The sequence below is a fragment of the Bombus vancouverensis genome, chromosome 13 (assembly GCF_051014615.1).
Source record: "Bombus vancouverensis nearcticus chromosome 13, iyBomVanc1_principal, whole genome shotgun sequence".
Taxonomy (NCBI): Eukaryota; Metazoa; Arthropoda; class Insecta; order Hymenoptera; family Apidae; genus Bombus; species Bombus vancouverensis.
In genome coordinates this window covers 1,058,307-1,081,364 of record NC_134923.1, presented here as the reverse complement: position 1 = coordinate 1,081,364, position 23,058 = coordinate 1,058,307, and the positions used below count along the sequence as shown (strand labels likewise).

Below are 23,058 nucleotides of genomic sequence, written 5' to 3'. Positions count from 1 at the left end.
TCCAGAAGCTTTTGCATCTTACAACCTTCTTCCATTGATTGCGATCTCACTGCGTATAGCTTCATTTGTAAGTATTAGACAGGCAAATGTTTCATTTGTTCATTTATCCAAATTGAAGCTTGATATTATTTCATATTATTGCTACTATATTACATTGCATAATCCTTGTATCAAGAGAAATATGTTAAAATTCTAGACATATATTTTACAGATAAACCACAATTCTAGATTCCAAGTATACAAATGTATTCGTTTGTGAAATAATGAAAATCTCCTCTTCATCATTAGAAAATTGATGTGTACTGCATTGTATATCTGACAGCAATAATTGGATCCATTTCCTTCACGTGTTCTGTTCATCCGATTTCACATATAATATCACATGCATCTTCTTCCCGTTTCCGTCTCAAGCTTCAAAACGCAAGTTTATCGTTTCTAATCTTTTCACTTTTATGTTTTCTTCATTTTCTTTTACTAATGATCGTTTTGTACTGCACCATTTATTTTTATTGCCTGATTACTCTGAGTACGAGTTCTTCAAACTATTCAAATTCCTCATCGTATAAATAGATATTGCAAGTTCAAAACACGTTGCTGTGTCATGGGCCAATCTACATAACTTTCTCGACTAATATCAACATCTTTAGATTTGTTATAGATTTTCCAACATATGTTGATATACGATAAATTACAACATAATATGTAGTACATTGTTGGCTAGAAACTTCTTGTATATCTAGACGAATTGCTTTTTCATCGCCAAGTACAATTTTTCCTTAATGTTTCCTGCATTTTATACTGTGCACGTATCTTTATGAATTGTATACATTGTTCTTTACGTTGAGACGTGAATGATATCTAACGTTGCAGTGTTGCAAATGTTTATATCGCTGCAAAATACGTTGAACGGTTTATCGCAAGATCTACTATTTTAGCAAATAAATGTTTGGCAAAGCGATTGCTCTCTGCTCTTGCTTGTGTTATATTTCGTAGAACTTCTAAGCAATTATACTGTTATCTTTCCATTTCTAGTAACAAATGAAGGAAGACTTATTTAAAAAATTCATTAAGGAATAAAACAACAAAATATTATGTACAACTTGTACTTTATTACTCTGCTTTCAAAACACGTTAATAGCAATTAATAAGAGATATAACAAGATTCTATTAGGTTTCCCTCCATAAATTTCATATAATATTAATCATATAATATTCTACAACATATGGCAGCGATCTTCCCAGTGCGTTTAGCATAATATATATAATTTATAAATTATATGTAACATTTCCCCTTGTAGAGCATGTTAACATTTCCCCTTGGCGTCCTTAACATGCGTCATGATGTAATCTGTATCAAATATAGTGTCAGATTGCACTATAACGAATAATAATATTACTGGAAAAAATGGAAAATACAAATAACCAATGTAAAAAAGTAGGATGTCTCTTGTTTAAAGCAACACAACCTCTATACATCATCTGTTGTGTCAGTGCTTTTATATATGAGAATCGTCTACAATTAATTACAACCGAACAGAATGAAATAATTACATAACTATCATACAGAATTATTTATAACACTGAGAGTAATTTAAAATTGTACGATACGATGCAAGAAATATTTTTATGTATAAAATATCGCAAATAAAAGTGTAAGATAGTTTATATCAATGTAATCAGTAATTGAACGATACTATATATTTCATTTGTTTTGGCAAAAAATTCTCATACTCGTAAAGTCAAAAATGTAGAAAGAACGAGTTCCATCTTCGGAAGATAAGTCAACGATTGCATAATTCTTGGCTTTTTGTAAAGAACTATTGCAATATTTATTGTGAAACTGTTTTCTAAATATATTAGAACACTTGCGCTATTTTCATCGGTATTTATAATCTACCTTGGAATAATAACGGCAATATTTATTGGTTATGGTAAGAAATAGAGAACTAAGAGCTATAGAGATTGAGGATCTCTCAGCGAAGAAAAAAAGGATATTCCTTGTCTGCAATGCCTGGAAAATTTGAGCTCTCGAAAATGGGAGTCAGAAAGATGCTTTTTCTTATTATTTAATTTGTAGTTTGAGGATTCTCGGTTTAGTATGGGGCTGGAATATGGAAAAAAGACTGGATAGAATACAAAAAAGATATGTGAAATGGATCTTAGGTTTAGATATGACAACACCAAATTATATATTGATAGAAGAATGCAAGCTAACAGAAATCAAAGAAAAAGCATTAAAAAGGGCAGCAAGGTATGAAGAGAAAGCCTTAGAATCAAAAAAGGAACTAGGAAGGGAGTGCGCAAAGGAAAAAGAGAGAAACTGGGGAAATGACCAAGAATAGAAAAGAGTAGGAAAGAGAAAAAAAGGGACTAGAAGAGGTGAGAAATGGAGGGACACAGATGGAAGCAAGAGAAGAGCAAGGAAGGATGACAGCAGACCAAGTTATAGAGGAAAGAAAAAAGAGATAAGTAGAAGAGAGGGGGAAAAGGATAAGGAAATCCAAATATAACATACATTACAGAAAAATCGCCAAAGAAGAATTACCAAAGTACTCAGAAGGGAGGATAAAGAGGAAGGACAGAAGAATATTAGCAAGATTCAGATGTGGAAACGAGACCAAAGCAAAGGAATACTCTACATACATACTCTACAGGACATAGAAAAAACTCTAAATGAGACTGGAGAAGGACTAACAGAACTAAAAGCAATAATAGTGAGGAGAAGGGCAATACAAGACGGGGCAGAACGACAAGAAGGAAGCACAGCAAGGAGGCAAAAGCGCAAAGTTGCAATAGTTTTTTAGTCATTAGTTTTTAGTTTTTTTCTAGTTTTTTAGTTTTTAGACATAGAATAATTAAGGGAGTGCCATAGAATAGAATGGATAAGAGAGGAGGTAGATATATAAGAAGCGAAATAGGTATAAGGGATGTAAAACCGAAAGTTTGTCCAAAGCCGAAAGGCGCGAACTAAGCAATAATAAATAATAAATAATTTGTAGTTTACAATTTGTCCAGCTGGACATTCGGTAAATTTTTCTAGCTTAAAAAAAAGAAAGCCATGTGATTCAGTCAAAGAGAGATGTTTCGCTGAAGATGTGCCAAGAACGGGTAGAAAACGCAAAACGACGCTGCGGCAAGATATTCGTATTGTTCGCGAAATAAAGCGCAATCCATTAATTACGATTCGTGAAATAAAATGAACAGCGAACTTGAATCAACGTTCCATTCTCTGCAATTTCGATTTGATGTTGATGTTATGGAGATCGAAGGAAAGTGAATTCAAAATTTACGAGAATACTCCAATGCATTACAGATTTAAGATATCAAACTAAGATAACGAGTGTTTCACAGAAGCACGACCATCCCTATGGAATAAACTAGGTCGCACAATTAGTAAAAAATACAATCATACAAAAGTATAACAATAAACACTGAAGAAAGTTCATTTAATAGAGAAATAAGTTACAGTATCGATTATTAATAAAAAATAATCTTTAACGTCTGGAAGATCATCTACTAACACATTATTGAACAAAAGGGGTATCGGACAAAATATTGGACTTTTATGAAAAATAGTATTGCCATATTAGTTTCTCTAACATTAATTTATAAGGTATTTTTATAACACCAAAATTCACATTTTTCAACACTTCTTATATTTAAAAAACGCTTTGTTTTAAATCAAAAGTTTCTTACTTCGAGACCTATACAATATAGTTTAGTACACTGCAAAATGTTTTTGTTGTTTTTTTCGTATTTATTTCAAGTACAGGGCAGAGAAATCAAAGTTGTTCTAGTGTCCGAATATTTTCCAGTCTGTCTGTATAACCAGGGATCGGCCTTAGTTCTTGAGATATTCGTAAAAAATGCCGGTATCGCTACAAACTATATTTGACTACAGCTATGCGCGTTTGGCAATGCGAGCGTCAGTATTAGTTGCAGGTTACTTTTTGTTTATAAACGAGAGTAAGGCGAGCAAGGGCTTAAAATAATGGCACAACTACATATACGATGCTGCAACATATGCCTGCTATAACTTATCTACTATAACTTATATACTAGCTCAATAAAAAGAGAATATCATCATTTATTAGGTTTAAGTGTGGGTTAGAGTTCTCACCGACCGCTGCAAGATGAGCGCAAACGGTTGCGTGAAGTAATAACAAATTAATTATAAAAATAGCATGCGTAATGTATTATAAAAATCATAAGTGAATGAGTAATTGATATTATTTTAGGAAACAGAATAATCGTTATTGTACACTTATTATAGGCGGATGGTTGAAGGATTGCAAACTCAATAGTGTCTATCACAAAATAATAACATGCAATCCTGGACTCTTAGAGATAAAGCAAACCTATATCTTTTCAGAGCAGCCCTTCGATCAATATCGTGCTATTTTATATATTTTCATTCCTGAGTTAAACATTTTATTTTGGATATAATATTGAAGTTTAATATATTGTTTATAGCAACATACTCCAAAGTAGCAATCTTGTTCTGTCAATTATGCATTAGAACTGACAATTGTATTAAAAAATGGGGTTGAACTTTACTGTAGGGAACTAAAAATCATTGTCTTTTTTATCTTTTATAAAAATTGTAGTTTTTAATGTATGCAATCCACAAATCCAAGTTTGAAATTACGGAATCCAATGATTCATACCATATGACTATGCAAAGCAAAGCATCTTCAGAGTATTTTACATTTCTCTTTGGCGCCAAATGGGCTTATGTCCATTATATCGTCCAATGAGTTGACGCCGCCATAAAAATTCGCACAATCCTCATCTTTGTCCCCATCCTTAGCTGGTCTCTAATTGAATTCTATTTCTTGAGTATGCGTACATGTTACATTGAGTATATTATATTCGCAAAAAATTAGTTCGTACTAACATAATTGGCCGTCTAGCGGCAACCGGAAAATAAATGCAGGAAACATTCGATAACTGCGAAAAGGTGCATAACACGATAAAAAGAGAGCGAAAAACAACGCAGTGGTGAAAAAACGCAAATGAATTCTTTGGACGCATTGGAAAAAACTGTTACCTCCAGGCCTTGACACTGATATTGTTGCAATGCATCGTCCACACGAACTTTTACTGAACTGTCTCGTGATTCAACTTAATGTAACCAAGTTTCTTTAAAGCATAAAAACAGCTCTGGGGGAAAAGGAAGATGCATGCACAGACTTGTAGAAAAATACTTCAGTAAGTTTACTGAATAAAGTTCTATTACAGATCGATGATTGAAACGATGTTGAAAGACGAGTTCCTAAGGGTGGACATTCGAACTTTCGGATTTCCCACTTTTTTAAGATGAATGGAAAATTAGAAGTAATTGGTGGGTACATGTTCCAAAGAAGGTTCAGCACCTGTGTACCGGTCGCATCAGGTAGCAACAGGTTTTACCGTTCTTCAAGGTGGATCTCACCAGTAATGGGAGAACTCTCTAACCTGAACATACGGATAAGACCAGGCACTTGCAATGTTAATGTTTTTTATTTAAAAAAGGAATAAATATTTCAATTCATAGATTATTTGTGCAACACTTGAATTTGCCGAAAACAAAAAAAGAATATGAAAAACAGTAATATTACAGCCTTTTTTTCAAAAAGTAATCGAACTAATCCGGGTTTGCTGTATACAAGTGTCCTTGAGTCGTCAGAATGAGAAACCAAATACATGTAGTATCGTATGGATCTTAGAGTAAGGAAAAGTAATGATGTTTTATTTAGAGTTTAGTGTAGGAGGCTAATCTTGTGATTTAGGTTCCATGTGAACCAAAATCTCGATTAAAACAGCACACCAATACTGTTGTGTACAACAGAAATGCTGAAGAAAAATCAGAAGATTTATGCAGTGACACATGATATAATAGTACTTCAAAATAACGTTTATACTGATTTATGCGAAGTAATGGTAACTGCATTTGGTCCATAGGTGTTTAAATAACGTGATATTGGTAAATTTTTTGAAACAGTATGCAAATAAAAATATCCTTACCAAACAAATATTCATACCAAGCTGGATTTGAATTGATAAAATAATCGTTGGATAAAGTCGGATGTTGCATAAGTAAACGTGATGGTTAAACATTATGTGAAAGAGCAGTCTTCAACGCCTCATTCATTTGTTTATAAAGAATTGCAAAGGAAACAAAATCATTCGACCGTTACACGATTTGTGAATCCCCCCCCCCAAATATGTTATTTTTAATGTGCACTTGCTGCGAACTATTGTTCGTAACTAATTCGATTTCGTATATGTTGGAAGCTGGAAGAACTTTAAAATTATTTTATCCTAACATGTTTCGTGTGACATGTATAACACAGAGCTTGTGTAAAATAGCCGAGAAAATGAGACTATTATTCCCTTCGATCAATGTTTCTATGAAGCAAATATTTTTAAAAGTTGCACACATTGTGTCGGAACTTACAGAAGAAAACTATCCAATGTGCTGATATTTGATCTTACAGGTAACTTCTGCATCACACAGGGTACCCAAAAAATTGTAGTACAAGCTGCTGAAAGAGATAAGATTCGTTCATCCGAAGCCTCATGTGCACGAAAATCGAATTTGAATTTCTGTCAAGTATCGAATTGAAGAGACCGAGCATTGACTGAATGTGTTCCGCCGTACGCGGCTACTTTGTTCGTATTTACGACTTGGCATGGCCTGAATACTACACGAAGATTCGTGATCACAGAAGTAAACAAGGCCCCGTGGGACTTTATTTACAAACTCCGGGTAAACAAAATAAAAATACAAAACTATCAAGAAAACAACAAGCACTCACTACGAAAGAAACAAAACATAACGATGTTTGATCCTTAAAAATAACGACAACAGAATTGCTGGAACCGGGAGACAGCAAGCAACATGTGTCAGCACTGTGTATGCTTACGGGCACTATATCGATATATTTTACAAAAGAGCTGCAGGCGGAAAACTATGAGATAGGAAGGGTAGAACAACAGGAGCGATATAACACCCGTTCTAGGTCAGGAGCCGCCTCAATTTTTATATAAAGGATTAGGACAGTTGAAGAACTTGCTGAAGAGAAAGGTGGAGAGAAGAGTGGAGTTATTATAGGGAGGATAATTGGACAAGGAGACTTATAAATTACGCTTGTATTTATAAGAAGTACAGAAGGAATATTAAAAACTTTACCATGCAGATCTTGAGTGGACATGGAATATTTAACGTATATCGTAAGACGATTAGTAAGGAGGCTCACTCAAAATGCTAGGATTATAATGCTGAAGAAAATGATGCGGGGAATGCGTTGTAGCACTGCCCTACGTGGATCAATGATAGAACAGTACTGGAAAATTACTTGGGCATGCAACTCTGCTAAAGTACCTGGAAGAGAGAGGCTGAATGATAATCACTGGAAGAGATAAAGAAGGGGAGGAGTGGACATATATGGGGAGAGAGGAAACTCAGTAATAGATTATCTGATTGGAAATCAGGGGGCGACAGAAGAAATAATCGACATGAAAGTAGGAAAAAGAACAGAGTCGGACCACATGCCGTTAGAAACAGAAATAGGGGGCCGGAATTACAAAAAGTGAGGAAAAGAAAGAAGAAGAGAAGAAGAAAAGGGAATGAACAAACTAAAGTGTGGAAAAATACCTGGAGGAATGTAAAGACTGGACCTGCAAGGGAAGAACAGTAGAGGAAATGTGGACTGAAATCAAAAAGAAGATAAATGAAGCAATGCCGAAGAAGAAAGTGAAGATGAGGAAATGGGACATGGGGAAGAAAGTGTGGTACGACAAGGAGTGGAAAGAAAGGAAAAGAGAGATGAGAAGGAAGATGACAAAGTTTATGAAAGGAAAATGCAGCAGAGAAGTGCTCACAGAGGGAGAAAAGGCATTCAAACAGTGGTGTAAACAAAGAAAGGAAAGACACGAAGAAGAAGAAATGTAGAAAATAAAGAAGATCAAAACAGAACAAGAAGTGTGAAAATATATAAATAAATACAGAAGAAGTAAAGAAGGTATAGATGAGGATATAAGCGAAGAAGAGTGGAAAAATCATTTTATGGAAATTTTAGAAGGGACAGAGCACAAAGAGGGCAGAAAAACTCGATGACGAGTAATATTTAAACTCGCAACCACAAGGTAAGCTCGTTCATTGCATTGTCTTCACTATTTGCTATACCAATGGAGAACACAGACAAAATTACCTCCTTGCATCGGAGACGAGGCTTTCAAATAGGCCGATTCACTACTCTATTGAAACGACTCGATGAATGCGAACAATCTAGCCAACCGAATAAGGCCTATTTTGACGGCCTATACGACACTACTCGACGACACGTAGAAACAATACAGATTATTACAAGAAGAATTAGAAGACTTAGGCGAGGAAGACGACGCGCGCGTTTCCGAGTTAACAAACACATATTACGATCTGGTAGTACGAATACACACTCTCATGGATGATACACCAGCATCGTCGTCGAAATCGCCAAGCTGCGAGTCACCTAATGTCGCCGAACCGACATCAATTAAACTACCGGAAATTCATCTGCCTACTTTCGACGCTACCATCGAGAATTGGCATTCATTTTACGACTCCTTCTTATCCATTATAGATCGAAGCTAACGACTTACACCCGCGCAGAAATTTAATTATCTACGATCCTCCTTGGCCGGAAAGGCCGCGCGAAGTATACAATCGTTAGACATCACAGAGTTAAATTATTCAATCGCTATTTACGTTCTTAAAGAAAAATTCGACTGCCACCGTCAAGTCTACATGCGTCACTGGGACTTGATTTTCGACTAATCGAAAATAACTAAAGAGACACCCGAAGCCATAGATGATTTTCTCGAGACGGTCAAGATCAACCTCCAAGCTTTAGAGAAACTCGGTGAACCAATCACATCAAACGTCGTTCTCATCGAACTATTTATATCGAAGCTATCCTCAGCCATCATTTGCAAATGGCAACGCACATTACCGGAAAAGAAATTGCCCTCATATACGCACTTGGTAGACTTTCTGAAAACACGGACGAACGGCGATACAACAAGTTCAGCATCAACCGCGATAAAAAGGGCGTCCGATCAACACAACCGTCAGCGACCGAACGCGCCGCGAAGTCACGCATTCACCACTACATACAAGACGTTGGTGTGTCCGAACTGCCAAGGACAACACGAATTATGGAATTGTGATGTCTTCAAAGCAAAGTCGCCCAAAAAACGCCTTGAAACCGCCAAAAGGGCGTCGCTCTGTACCAATTGTTTAGGCAAGGGACACGCTCTTACTCAATGCTCCGCCGTGTCATGACGCATCTGTGGACTGCGACACCATACATATTTGCATCAAGACCATGGTCATAGCAAATTACGAACACGTGTAAGCCGAACGGTGTAAGATCGAGCGGTCGTTCATAGAGCGACCGATCATCCAACGGTCGATCTTCGCCTAGTTCACCGACCCCACGTTCGTCACATCGTTCGAGACGCGCATCCACGTCTCCCCGAACGGCTCCCCGAACATCTCCGAAACGCGAATCTCGATTATCGCGAACGACGGCATCGGGATCAAATATATCGTCCAGTCCTAAACGACAAGGAAAACAATGACGTCATCAGACGACTTTGCTAGGGACCGAACCACAGAAAACGGACTCATTGACCTCGCTTCCTTCCGAACCACTACAGCACGATTTGTTAGTCACAGCGCAGGTCAACATCTTGAACAATAAAATTCAACCATTCCATTGTAGAGCTCTGCTAGACACCGGCTCTAGCATGAACTTTACCACCGAAAAACTCGCCAATTCATTAAAACTCAACCAACGGAAATGTTCGGTCCCAATTGGAACACTCAACACGTTATCGACGACCTCGAAACGCTACATCACGGCCACGATCACATCCATTGACGGCACATACGAACGCACCTTGACGTTCCTCATCATACCGACAATATGGACTTGGGTCCCAGATCAACCCGCAGATCGCTCAACGATACAGATACCTACGAATTTCCAACTAGCCGATCCAAGATTCCATAGACCTGCTCCGACCTAAATATTATTGAGCGCCGGACCAACGCTAGCATCACTCTGGGTCGGCCAACTTGATATCAGTCAAGCAAACGGGCCTGACTTGCGTCTGCAAAAAACGCGATTCGGATGGGTCATCGGGGGGAACCCAACCTCGCAATCGTCAGCATACGCATTTCACGCCTCCACGACGGCTTTACAGGCGGACCTCGCCCGTTTTTGGAAAATCGGCGAAGGACCGCCCACTCCACACATTTCGGAAGCGGAACGACAGTGCGAGGAACACTTCCGAAATCACGTTCAACACACCAAAGAAGGGCGATACATTATCGCTCTCCCATTCAACGAAACAACTCCTTCGCTTGGATCCTCTAAAGCAATGGCGATGAAGCGACTCACATCCCTCTGCGGGGACGTACTTCATACGGGACCGAAACTACAAGACAACTTATTTTTCATTCTTCTAAGATTTCGTTCTCATCAATACTTCATTACAGGCGATGTTGAAAAGATGTATCAACAATTTCTTGTGCGTCCAGAGGATCGGAAATTCCAACAAATTTTGTGGCACAACTCTGATGGAGAAGTTGACACCTATCAACTTAACACAGTGACATTCGGGCTGTCAGCAGCCCCTTATCTAGCCATTCGGTGCCTCAAACAACTGGCAGACGACGAGGGACATCGGTACCCACGAGCGGCGATGGTCTTACAGCGAGACTTCTACGTCGACGATGTTCTCACGGGAATTGATACAAAGGTCGAGGCACGATCATTGAGAACGGAGCTCAGAGAATTGCTTAACTAGCCGGCTTAAACATTCGAAAATGGGCATCGAACGACGGGGAACTGCTACGAGGACTTTCCGAGCAGGACATAAACGATAAGCTGCTACTGGGCGAATCGCAAATCTTCAAAACTCTGGGTGTTGTTTGGAATTCCTTTGACGACTCGATCCTATATTCCGTCAAAATCAATCCTACTGCCTCTCGAATGACGAAAAGAACAATCAGCTCCGAAATCGCCAAGATTACTCAAGACCCTCTTGGATTACTGGCACCAGTGATCGTTCGAGCTAAGATGCTGCTCCAACGACTTTGGACATTAAAAATTGGTTGGGACGAATCTCTTCCGGCTGACGTACATACAGAATGGAGCAAATACTATGCACAGCTTCCATTGCTAAATAACGTAAAGTTTCCACGTAAAACTATAATCAAGACTACAGCGGAAATTGAGTTACACGGGTTCTGTGACGCCAGCGAAAGGGCGTATGGGGCATGTGTTTACCTTCGCACCATCACTCCGGATGGTCATGTCTGGACACGACTCCTCACTGTAAAGTCAAAGGTGGTTCCGCTCAAATCACAAACCATTCCAAGGCTGGAACTGAGTGGAGCACCTCTTCTCACATCACTGGCCACTACAGTCCTTCAAACCTTACCACGCAACATTTCTCGGACTGTTTATTGGACTGATACTACCATCGTTCTTCATTGGATTAATACATCACCCCATACGCTGAAAATCTTTGTCGCTAATCGCGTGACAGAAATTCAACAGAAGACTCACACCTCAGATTGGCGTCGCATTCCCACCACCGATAACCCTGCAGATCTCATATCTCGAGGCCAATCACCCGATACTTCCTGCGACCAACCATTTGGCAACATGGACCGGAATGGCTTCAACAATCCGAAGAATACTGGCCGACGTGGAACCCAGTACCATTAATCGAAACACCGGGGCAGAAGAAGGTAACCTATCTGTCCGTGACTCCGGCTGACCATAGTATACTGGAGAGATTTTCTTCTTGGCCCAAGCTGATAAGAATTACAGCACGTTGCCTCCGATGGAGACAAAAACAGGATCGAGGGAGACTTCTAACAACGCATGATTTAACCAATGCGCATAACAAACTGATCAAATTATTACAAGTCTGTTATTTTTCCGATGAAATCCGTACACTCCGAACAGATAGAAATTCTGCAGCGAAGGGGAAGCTACAACGACTCGATCCATTACTGGACAAGGACGGGATGTTGCGAGTCGGAAGCCGACTCATTCACTCACCAATGCCTTTCAATCAGAAACATCCAATCATTCTACCCAAATCCTCAGTTACAGCGCTCATAATCGAGCATGAACACCTTCTAAATCTCCATTCCGGAACTCAAACTACCTTATATGCCCTAGGAAGATCTTATTGACCTATCGACGGCCTTAGTCAAGTTTGGAGCACGCTGAAGAAGTGCGTCCGTTGCTGCCGAGCCAATCCACCTCCAGTGGACTACGTAATGGGCCACCTTCCAGCTGCACGGATAACGAAATCTCGGTCATTTACCAACGTCGGAATCGATTATTAAGGACTGGTTTACATCAAAGAACGAAAGAATCGCAACCGACGCAAAATCAAGGTATATGTAGCAATCCTGTATGTCTTGCAGTTAAAGCAGTCCACATCGAGCTGGTCAGCGACCTTACTCGCCGAGATTATCGCTCGTCGAGGATTCTGTGCAACAATCTACTCTGACAACGGTACCAACTTTGTTGGCGGCAACAACGAATTACGAGAGCTCCGAAATCTCCTGCAGTCCGACGATCATAAGGTAAAGGTTCAGTCCTTTTTAACCGACCCACGGATCGAATGGCGCTTCATTCCTTCCAACTCACCTCACTTCGGCGGATTGTAGGAGGCTGCAGTGAAATCCTTCAAACGACATCTCAGACGTGTCGTAGGTAACGAGCTCTTAACATTCGAAAACTTCAACACACTCATCATTGAAATCGAGTCTATCCTCAACTCCCGTCCGCTGACTCCAATATCATCAGACCCAAACGATCTCCTTGTCCTTACTCCCAGTCACTTCCTCGTCGGTGATTCATTAACAAGTTTCCGAGAACGAGATTTCAGGAACACTCCATCCAATCGTCTCTCCAGCTGGCAACATATTCAAAAACTCAAACGTTTCTGGCGCCGCTGGCATCGAGAGTATCTGAACGAGCTGAACATCCGAAACAAATGGAGTAAGGGCAGTCACAACATATGAGAAGGCACCATCGTCATTCTCTGAGAAGACAACGTTCCCCCAATGCAATGGCCAATGGGCAGAATCATCAAGGTCCAACCGGGCGCAGACGGCATCATACGGACGGCTACCGTTCGAACGGCAACGAGCACCCTGGATCGGAGCATCAAGCTCCGAAGCACTGGATGGTACCAGTACCATGCAGGGATACTGGACGAACGACTGAAGGCAGAGATTGAAAAGAAACTGGAAGAGAGCCAATTCGGATTCAGAAAAGGAAGCGAAGTGACCGATACGGTTTATGTGATAAACCACATCATAGACAAGCAGCTAGATGTGGCGACACTCGACCACGAAAATTTCCAACGGCTTCGCGGCACAAAGCGCTATACCTTCAAAGCGTAAGGCCGACAGGCCTAATGTACCATCGATATCCCTACGGTTTTTTTCACCGAATATTCGGTAGAATGCATACGCGGCAACCGTCGCGGACTTCTAATAAACGCGCGCGTAGTGGGGATATCGAGGAGCAACAAAGGATAGAATCTGTTCAGTTTTGAACCAAAAAGATTCATTCTGCCCCGAGCCGCGAAGTGCAAAAGGTTAAGAGAAGCAAACACAATTAGAGAAACGAGTCGTCTACTCTTGAGAGTTCAGTTTTAATCGTTACTTGTTATTAATTGTTGTTAAACGTTAACCGTGGTTAAACGTTATTTGCTGTTAATTGTTAAGAGTCTAATAAACGTTATTGTTGAAAATCAAGGGTATTTTCTTTCGGGCACCTTCATGGACTATCACCTCATACGTGTGAATAAATATCTTGGTTGTTAAACATATCTGAATGTTCCTTCAGTACCTATAGTACCTCATAGGTAAAGAAAGAGGGAAATTATATACCTGCTTTACGGACCTAAGAGCGGCGTTCGACAGACTAAACAGAGAGGAACTGGAGGAGAAAATGAGGAAAATGGGGATTAGTACAAGTGTACTCATCGAATATTACTGTTAATGAATATTTATTGTTGAATACATCTGAGTATTCCTTCCGCACCTATCACGACAACCCACCTCATGGCCATGAAGGGAAAAGAACAAGAAAGAGAAAGAAGGGACTAGAAGATGTGAGAAATGGAAGGACGCAGACAGAAGCAGGAGAGGAGCAAGAAGGATGACAGCAGACCAAATTATAGAAGAAAGAAGAAAGGAAGAAGCAGAAGAAAGGGGGAAAAGGATAAAGGAATCCAAGTATAATATAGACTACAGAAACATAGCCAAAGAAAAATTACCAAAGTACTTAGAAGGGAGGATGAAGTGGAAGGACAGAAAAATACCAGCAAGATTCAGATGCGGAAACGAGGCCAAAGCAAGGGAATACTGGAAAGAAGAGGGAGAAAAAAGATGCAGACTATGTAGAAGGAAAGAAGACCTGAGGCATGTAATAAAAGAATGTGAAATAACGGGAAGACCAAAGGACATAGGAAAAACGCTAAATGAGACTGGGGAAGGTTTAACAGAACTGAAGGCAATGATAGAGAAGAGAAGGACAAACGACAGGGAGGATGCACAGCAAGGAGGCTAAAGACCAAAGTTGCAATAGTTTTTTAGTCATTAGTTGCTAAGTTGTAGTTTCTCGTTTTAGTTTTTAGAGATAAAATAAGCAAGGTAGTGCAATAAAATAGAGTGGAAAAGAGATGTAAGAGATGTAAAACCGAAAGTTCATTCAAAGCCGAAAGGCACGGACTAAGCAATAATAAAGTAAAAGAATAATACAAAAGGATCCAACAGACCAACAGGCGATCAACATTGTGTAGTATCAGTGATGTCTAAGGATGCAAAGCCTTCAGCATTTATATTTCCCCCCAAAATAATCAAATTTATCTGCCAAGCAAAGGAAAGGGTAAAGAGAAAAACAAAGAAAAGAGGGAACACTGTAACACTCATCTCGGAACAATGTAAAAGCCAGGTCGAACAAGAAATTCCTCAGGCTGGAAAAAAGACCGAATGAAAAAAATCTTTCAAAACCAGGAGCGCACTTAGCAAAGATGAAGAAAATGTAGCAGTGAAAAAATGAAAAATACAACATTCTTCCCTCGGGCTCGTATATTTCGTGATGAACTCATTATATCACTGAAATCTAAGAAAAAGATGGATTCAATGTATTATATGGCATAGATGGGCACATGAAATTTGCATAACTGTTGAGAGCTGATGGTTTAACTAACTAGCACTGCTCATTAGATTAATTATATGATCTCTTACGTCGTATCGCAACTTATTCCGATTATGTCCATGAAGCGTGAGTTATCTGTAAAATATAATCGTAGCGTTTAGCTTCCTTTCATAGACTTAGCTTATTATAGTTCGTAACGTCGTCGGCTGACTTGGAGCCTACATATTCATGCACACCATCAACAGAATGTTTGGATCTCTCGTAAAGCGTCTTTTAACTGTTTTGCCAACCGATGCACTGATAAGGCGTCTTTCTCCAACACTCACTGCTGAAGTCATCAGGACATGGATTGCATTGGGTGATCGACATAACGACGAGTTTTTGAAATTGCATGGTGGTCCCGCGGCCTGCTCTAAGACAGCGTCGAACGATGACACCGCGCTCCTTTCTATCTGGCTAGTCGTCAAGTCACTTCAAGTCCGTTCGAATCTATCAGTTTAAAGAATCGGTGCCAGTGCACTTCGCTGGGCGTGCGTTCTCGTGAGCTTTCGTGGGGAGAAAACGAATTAGAAAAGAGAAAAAAAGGGATAAAAGCCGAAAGAACATTGCTTGACTTGGGCGAATTGCAACGCTCAAAGAACAAAAAAGAATGTAAGACAATTACTGGGGAAAATTAATTTTTATTATAAATTTATAAAAGATACCTGCAAACTCCTGGAACCACTTCATAACTTATTAAGGAAAAATGTCGAATTCATCTGCAATGAAAAATCTCAGAAATCATTTCAGAAGATTAAGGAATATCTCTGTTCAAGTCCGCTCCTAGCAACATATGAGCAAAACAAAGAAATATTCATTTATACAGATGCAAGTGGTGATGGTTTAGGAGCCGTTTTAAAACAACCCCAAGATAACGGTATGTTACACCCGGTTGCGCACTTCTCAAGAAAACTGAAAGCAAACAGAATCAATGAGGGAAGCAATCTATCTCGAATGCCCTGCTATTAAAGAAGCGATTCAATATTGGCAACATTACACATGACTGTTGCTTTGCACAGAATGCTTGATATGAAATGAACCTTATAGCGACAGCGTTCGTAATGAGAACTAGCTGCAGTGCGTATATAGTAGCAGATGGGTTCACGAAAATTGCATCAGGTCTAATATGGCGTTCTACGTGCACATCAACTGTAACTTGAACGATACACGTTGCTGAACCAAATAACAAGTGTATCAACTAAAAAATTGTGAAACAGAGATAACAATGAAGTAAGTAATCTCAGTTAATATATCTTGAATTTTGTTGCTGCATTTTCGATGATAGCGACTAGTGTTATTTGCAAGTATTGCAAAAGAAAAATTCAGTCTTCTAGAACTAGAAACTGCGGCTTAGGTTCCAAAATTACAATTAAGTGTGAGTACTGGATGAAATTTTTCAACTCATCTCCACTAATTGGCAAAGCCAATCCATACCAAAAGTCATCTGAAATAAATCGCAGGATTGTGTTGGCGACTTTAGAGAGCGGAATGGAAGAGATAGATTTATTTTGTGCCCTAATGAATATTTTTCAGTGATTGGCTATCAATAGATAGTATGGCTGTCCGGAAAATTTACATTCTGCTGTCTTACGGATATATGATCGTCCAATTTCGAGAGCTACCGAGAAAGACAAAAGAAAAGTTAGCATTTCGGAAGAGAGAATGCCAGGAAAATGAGAGAATTGAATTCTTCGTTCGGGCTTGCTAGACTCCACGGGAAACACAGTAAGAAAGTGCTTGATATAATTGTAAAATCTAGTTTTCTGAACCTTGCAACGTTGCATGGGAGAATAAAACGGGCACAGAACAGTACAATGATTAGTATGAAGGCGACAAAGATAATTGCACTATAAACCATATCAGTGCTGATAAAGTGGAAATTTATGTCATCACAGAAATGTTTATGAGATCAGGAAAGAAACATCATGCCAAGTATAGTACATATATTGGAGATGGGGATAGCGAAACGCATAAAGATATTAATCCATACGAAGACATTGTTGTTTAAAAGAAAGAATATGTTGGTCATGTATAGAAACGAATGGGCACAAAGCTAAACGATGCCAAATAATGTTAAATAAACTGTTTTCGAATAATTACGACTTACGCTAAGAATAGCGAAGAGTATAATCCGTGCATGTTTTAAACCAGTTAAAGCTGGATTCCAAGTCACTTTACACAAAGTTCATCTGAAATATAACTTTTGTTTGTATTTACTTTTTAGATGAATATAATTAGGTGCTGTGGTCAAAACCTGAACCCTCATCAACATTTTATTGCCGACCTATTAAATTTGTATTTATGAAAGAAAATGTGGCATTGGTTAGGGGAGAAGGTAATAATGGAAATAAATAATCTTTCTCTCAATACATACAATTCAGACAATGATAATATAAAAGTTAACTTTGCATTGCGCTTAGCCTTGTTATACGGTAGCGTTGGTAATATTTTATCAAATATAAATGTCGGTTCAAAATGTTGTACCGGTGGAGAATCTTCAAAGAAAATGAATTCGATAGAAATTATTCAAAAACCTCGTGTGTGCAGATATTTCGGCATTAGCACGCGAGCTAAGAATTTAATCGTAATTCGACCGTGCCAGTTTGTACTTTCAGGAAGAAAACAACCTTATTGACCGGACAGTTCTATGTAAATATTTATAAATCGCACATTAGGCGAACTTGTTTACGAGTTAAAATCCAAAGGTCTCAGCTGTAAGAACCACAAGAAAAGATAAAAGAGACGTACCTTCGGAATTTTAACCTCATAAACGTCGTGAGGTAAACTGTTTTCTTTTTGGGTTCACACAAGACAGAATATTGGTATCTTACGATCCCAAGAATTATGATCCCATTGATACAAGTGTGTATATAAAAAAAATGAAACGTATTCTTTTCATTTGTAATTTTAAATAAATAAATAAATAAAATTAAATAGAAAAGATAACGCATACATGGAGTTTACCACCTTCTTTAAATGGTATAATGCATTCCATAATTAAAAGCGAATAAAGAAACGAACTTACCAAAGCACCATAGGAAAGAATTTATGAAGTTTTATCTTACTCAGGAGTCAGTTTGCCTGAATATCACAAAATCCATTCACCTTAAATTTCTGGCAACGAAATTTCTTGAAATTTCCTAAAAAATGAATTTTAACAGACTTTTTTTTCAATTTTTTAAATTTTAACAGTCAATTTAATATTTTAACAGATAATTTAACATTCTAACAGAAATAGTAACAAGGGAAAGATAGCATGTGCAAAAATGCGTGAAAGGACATTTAGAAAAATCGAAATAATTGGAAATATAATTAAAAAGTGAAGAGAAAATATCATGGGTTTCATGCCTGGAGCATAAATGTGAAAAATTTCCGCTTTTGTGACAAATTCTACATCCTTTTCTTCTTTTGTTTAAATTGAGCTGTGCATTGAATTTCATGGCAAAATAATATATAATCATATATAAATATCGAAAATAATAATCATTTTCTTTAGTTTATTTATCAAAATGTCATTTCCTTATATTATTATAATACAAAGAATTATATATATATGATGTATAATGCAAAATAAGGATATAAAAATTAAAATTGATTTCACAATTACACTTGAATATGGTATGAAAAGTAAGGTTTGAAAGAAAATTTCAGATACATTGATTTCCAGAGTTATTTAATTGCTTTTCATGTTTAGTTGTAAATTTCCACAATTGGCCAAATTGCAAAATTCATGCCATTGACATTAAGGAAACAATATAGAGTGTAATAAAAGGAAAACAAGAAAATACAAATTCTGACAGTGAATTTAGTAAAAAATCAAGAAAAAGTAAGACAGACGTTAGGAAATTATAGCAAAATAAAAGAAGCTCAAGAGGGCAGCAGTAACCATAACAATAAGAAAGAAACACAAGAGAAAGGTCACTAAAATAAATTACAAAGTGTAAAGTAGCGGTAGAAGACAAAAAACAAACAACAAGTGGAGCAAAGAAAATGAGTTATGCAATAAAGGAAATGAAGGAATGATTTTAAATCAAACTTTAAATCCTACAGAAAGTACATATAATATTGAAGGGAACAAAGAATATGAAAGACAAATTAAAGAAGGTAAGAAAAATTTATCATTAATTAAGAGAGATTTTATATTATAATAGAAAGATACCAGAATATAGAAAAAGGTAGGAGAAAAGAAAAGAAAATGAGCAGATGAACAAAGCAAAATGGGCAGAGAAAGAAGCAAACTAACAAAAAAAAGTGAGGTAGTAGGAGAGTCAGACAAAATTAAAAGAAGAAAAGAGAGGGAAAACTATTATTATAAAAAGGTTGTAAATAAGAGATAAAGTAGAAGAACCCAAAATGAAATTGAACATAAATAAATTAAACTTTGTTTCAGGGCATCACTCTTTTCTGGTCATTGTTTGTATCTTCTAATGTTATTTCATGAATATGAAGATAAATATGAGAACAAAAAATAACAGTTTTGAGTTTAGCGATCAATTGTTTCACAAGTAGTGCTCAATATATAAATTGATTTGGCAAAGGCAACTTTTGGTATTTTGTACGAGGAGAAAAATATATATAACCCAACTTATATTATAGCCAAAACATTCATGGTGTGGACAGAAATTAATGCTTTAATGGTAATCTAACATAAGGACAAAGTCAACCATACACAGTATAGGTATATGGTATAAGAATATGGGTTCTCTACTACTCAACAAGAATAGATAAAATACGAACACATTTCCTAAAAAGAACAATAATAGAAGAAATAACACAAATACTTCCTGGATAAAAGAAAGAAAGAATAGAATAATCTACCTATAGTGAAGTATATAAATATGCTAAAAATATAGAAAAAAATAATTAAAGTTACTTACATATGAAACTGCTATTAATAACTAACAGGATAATCAAAGTTAGAGTAGCTGGGAGACAAAAACGATCAGTGAATGCAGAAAATAACATAAAATACAAAACAGATGAAAACAAAATGTATAATATGTGTAAGAAAAATATATTGGATAATATTAAGAATTTACAACAAAATTCATTAAAAAACAACTTTCTTTTTCTGACAAAGAAAAATAGTTACGAGGACTGACAAATTTTATTAAAAAGCAAAAGCAGCATTAAGATAAGATCATTTTATCATAGAAGAATAGCAATTCAGACAAATTCACAAATTATAATAATCTAAGAACAACTTAAATACTTTGTTATGTTTGTTTTGCAGTAACCAATGAATTTAAAGACTTTTAACCTAAGTATAAATATGCCATAAATAATTTTATGTAGAAATAAACATAAATAATATTAGATAAATAGAATTTTTCTTACTGAAATGTGACAGTCTGTAATAAAAGATAAATTAAAAAAGAAAAAATAACTTTAACAAAGAAGAAATTTATAAAAATTTATTCTTAAAAAATTGTGGCCAATCAGATACGTGAAATAAAAGATTATTAGAAGAAACATGATTAGTCTACAAGAAGATCATACGAAAGGAGAAATGAAACATGTACCATATTCTCTCAACATACGATTGCGAAGAGGTTTACTTACTCTATATTTCATTTCCGAACTTCTTCGTTTCCATGCAATCATAGCAGTTCAAAACTATTTTATGAAAATTAAGAATTTCCTACATAAAATTATTTGATTTGCAAGACCTCATATATTTCTAAATTACTCACACAAAATTAGTACAGCCTGTGAACAATGCAAACATTAAAAAGAAATAAGCGATACAGTAGCTCAAACAAGGACAAAGGTTGAAATAAGACATCAAAAATAGCAATTATTATTCAAATTTGTATGAAAAATCCTTGAGAAATTAAATTCTTCTTTAAATGAAAGACGGTTATGTATATGAAAATAAAAAGTGCACTGAAAATACAAAAAACAAAAGAAGAAAACTGTATTTGTTATTACGACTTACTGTTGCATGTAGAATAATTTCCATTTCGGTTACTGTACCACCCCTGTTATTAAATAGGTTTTGGAGTTAGATATTTAATTGATTCACACAGATTCAGTTTTTATATTCTGTATTTCGCCACCATGTACAGCCATATGAACACACAGAATACTCTCAGATAATTAACACGTGGCGGAAGAAGTACCAACTTCGCATGTAGGAACTATTGATTATACCAACATGACATTTATCTCAACAGATTAAACAGTACTGAACGCTATGATGATGCGCTAGCATGATATAATGTCGACGATGAGGTAGCGTTGTTTGCTGATTGGTTATACTTCAGGACTACAAGTGGGACCTCTGTACGGTCGCTGGTTAAATCGGTCACTTTGCGATATGTTTATGAAATCTAAACGTAATTGTTTTGTTAACATTTTCATAATTATACCGCAATTTTAGGTTTAAATAAACAAATATTTAATAATTATTTTAATGTCGATTACTATAAATAACGATTATTATAGTGCGAAATTTTATGTGTATATAATATGTTAAAATATGTAAATGTATGTAAAATAAAATATATAAATGTGTGCATATGCAAAATATATTACATGTTTGTGTACCTACATTCAAAATATGTAACAGTTATACTTTATATTACGTTATATTTTAGATTACGAATTTGGTTCTTTTCGTTCATTATGTTCTTTTATTACAATTTAATTGTCAGTTGCAAATCGATTCATAAGACTCATATGGGAAGGATCTTTTTATTGCAAATAGACTAATGGAAAGTTTTTCTTTAAAATCAATTGCGAATAATAATTTTGAATAAAAACGGAAGAATAAATGTCTTTCCTAAAGGAAGAAAAATAAATAAGTTATGAAAATCTAATAACTAATAAAATTTTATTCGTTATTCCTTATTGACTGTCTATATTAGACCTTGATATTTCGTGTCAGTTATCCTTATCTCTGACATTCAATAAGAAAGGAGAACATTTGTTTAGAACCTTACGTCCTCGAGAATGTTTCTGGTCCCATAACAAACAGTTTTTGTAAACAAAATCTTATTTTTAAAATTACAGTTGCCAGTAGAGACTGCCTAGCGCGGAACAAGTCTCGCTCTGACAAAATAATATTATTACACACATGTATAGCATTACAAATTAGAAACAGAAAAGACATGTACCTCTGTAGCTCATAACTTTCTTTGACGAAAATTTATTCCTATTCTAATTATAAAGTTTTTAGTAATAATAATAATAAAATAATGACTCGATGATTGAGTACATATTAACAAAAATACCCGTATCTGAAATGTTTATTATTTTGAAACTTAGTGAAGTACAATTATTTCATAAAGTTTATTATTCTCGCTTTGTTTCGTGCAAAATCAATAATTATATCTTCGTAATTTCAATTTTCACATAACTTATTCAAATTAAATAATCAATTAGATAGTCTTCCCTGAGACATAGTAGTATGTATATAATTTTTAATTAATTTTAATCTAGAGAAAGCACGCCCTGCAGAAGCGATTGGAATAATTAGTAATATTCTTAAAGTAACATAAAATTGGAAAATAAGTCCTTAATTTTATATATCATATTCGAACATTGCATTGGTGTTATATACAACAAATTTTGACTGTATATGTCACAAAATATTTTTATTTCATTAAGCATGTCGCTTCTATCTACATTTCGGTGATTTTCATTTTCTAAAATAATGTCCAAATTCATACGGTGTTTAATCGGTTCCTCTGCTTTCATATTTTTTAGTATTGTTATATTATATGAAAATCTGAATGGTACAGAATCATGCTCAATGCTCAATTTGCATGAACCTTTCTCCGATTGA

At 36.4% G+C, this 23,058-nt stretch overlaps 2 protein-coding genes across 2 annotated transcripts; both read left to right on the top strand.

Moving 5' to 3' along the window:
- The first annotated feature begins 10,410 nt into the window (after positions 1-10,410).
- On the top strand, positions 10,411-10,839 carry LOC117157436 (uncharacterized). The gene has a single exon (XM_076623935.1). It carries the CDS (start codon positions 10,411-10,413, stop codon positions 10,837-10,839), a length of 429 nt encoding a protein of 142 aa, XP_076480050.1.
- A 185-nt stretch (positions 10,840-11,024) lies between these two features.
- Positions 11,025-11,765, top strand: LOC143303540 (uncharacterized). Its single transcript, XM_076623934.1, has one exon. It carries the CDS (start codon positions 11,025-11,027, stop codon positions 11,763-11,765), a length of 741 nt encoding a protein of 246 aa, XP_076480049.1.
- Positions 11,766-23,058: the final 11,293 nt, after the last annotated feature.